The following is a 1,012-nucleotide window of genomic DNA, read 5'->3' as shown; positions in this document are numbered from 1 at the left end:
TGACATGCAAACTGACTACCGCCCCCTGCCGCAACCACATACACGGCTACAGCCGCAGGGCGGCTCTCAGGCGGAATGGAGAACGGACCGGGGGCACTGCTTGGCGGCGGAGGAAACGTCGCCATCCCCACCCCCACCCCCACCCCCACCGGAGCAGCAGCAGCAGCAGCCACCTCTGGGGAATGTTGGATCTCCCTGCGATGATGATGGAGGTGGTGGTGGTGGTGGTGGTGGTGGTGGAAGTGGTGATAGTGGTGGAGAGGTTCCCCCCCACGCCCAACCGCATTTGGGTCGGACAGTGTTGCTTCAACACACCCTCCACCACCACGCCCTCCACCACCAGGCGCAGATGCGGCTGAGCCGCCATCAAGAGCGGCACCACCAGCACCTGCAACAGCAGCAGCACCTGCAGCAGCTCTCAGACCGGGCGCCCTGGGTCCCCAACACTGTGGCAGAGGTCGTGGGGAGAACTCTCGGGGAGAGCTGGCAGGGGGAGCAGCAGCAGCAGCAGCAGCTCCCCCAGCCAGGACTTGCAACTGCGGAGTCCCGGCGGGTCCTGCTACTGCCGCTACAGCACCTGCGCCTCACCGGCGCCAACGAAGCCCCGGCTTTGCCAGTGACAAAAACTTGGGGGCGAACGGAGCGGGAGCTGGGTAAGGGGAAGGACGCAGAGGAGGAGGAGGAGGAGGAGCTGGAAGCGGGAGCGGAAGCGGAGGAAGCTCAGACTGCTTTCGCCTGGGTTGATACAGCACCCGGGGCTGCTACTGCTACTGCTACTGCTACTGCTACTGCTACTGCTACTGCTACTGCTACTGCTGCTATTGTTGCTACCAGTGTGCCTGTGGTGGCCAAGGGGACCCCCGGCACCGCACCCCTCCCCCCTCTTCCCCCCCTCCTCCGGGGGGTCTCTGAGGCGGGTGCGGTGCGGTCTGCGGGGGGCAGCACCCTGTGGGCGGTGTTGGAGGTGGACGGCCTGGTGGACTGCGTGTGCGAGGAGCTGCAGGTTATTGGG

General features: G+C 65.7%; 1 protein-coding gene across 1 annotated transcript in view; it reads left to right on the top strand.

Annotated features, from left to right (window-relative positions):
- Positions 1–408, top strand: part of VOLCADRAFT_31446 (uncharacterized protein) — a gene marked incomplete at both ends in the record, with an annotated part of 22,648 nt that extends 22,240 nt beyond the window's left edge. The window contains one exon of the mRNA XM_002949020.1: positions 261–408. Within this exon, the coding sequence (XP_002949066.1) occupies positions 261–408 (148 nt within the window). The remainder of the gene's footprint in view (positions 1–260) is intronic.
- Positions 409–1,012: the final 604 nt, after the last annotated feature.

Source organism: Volvox carteri, assembly GCF_000143455.1.
Source record: "Volvox carteri f. nagariensis unplaced genomic scaffold VOLCAscaffold_12, whole genome shotgun sequence".
In the NCBI taxonomy this organism is placed as follows: domain Eukaryota; kingdom Viridiplantae; phylum Chlorophyta; class Chlorophyceae; order Chlamydomonadales; family Volvocaceae; genus Volvox; species Volvox carteri.
The sequence above is the reverse complement of the archived record's forward strand: the minus strand, read 5'-3'. Positions and strand labels throughout refer to the sequence as shown.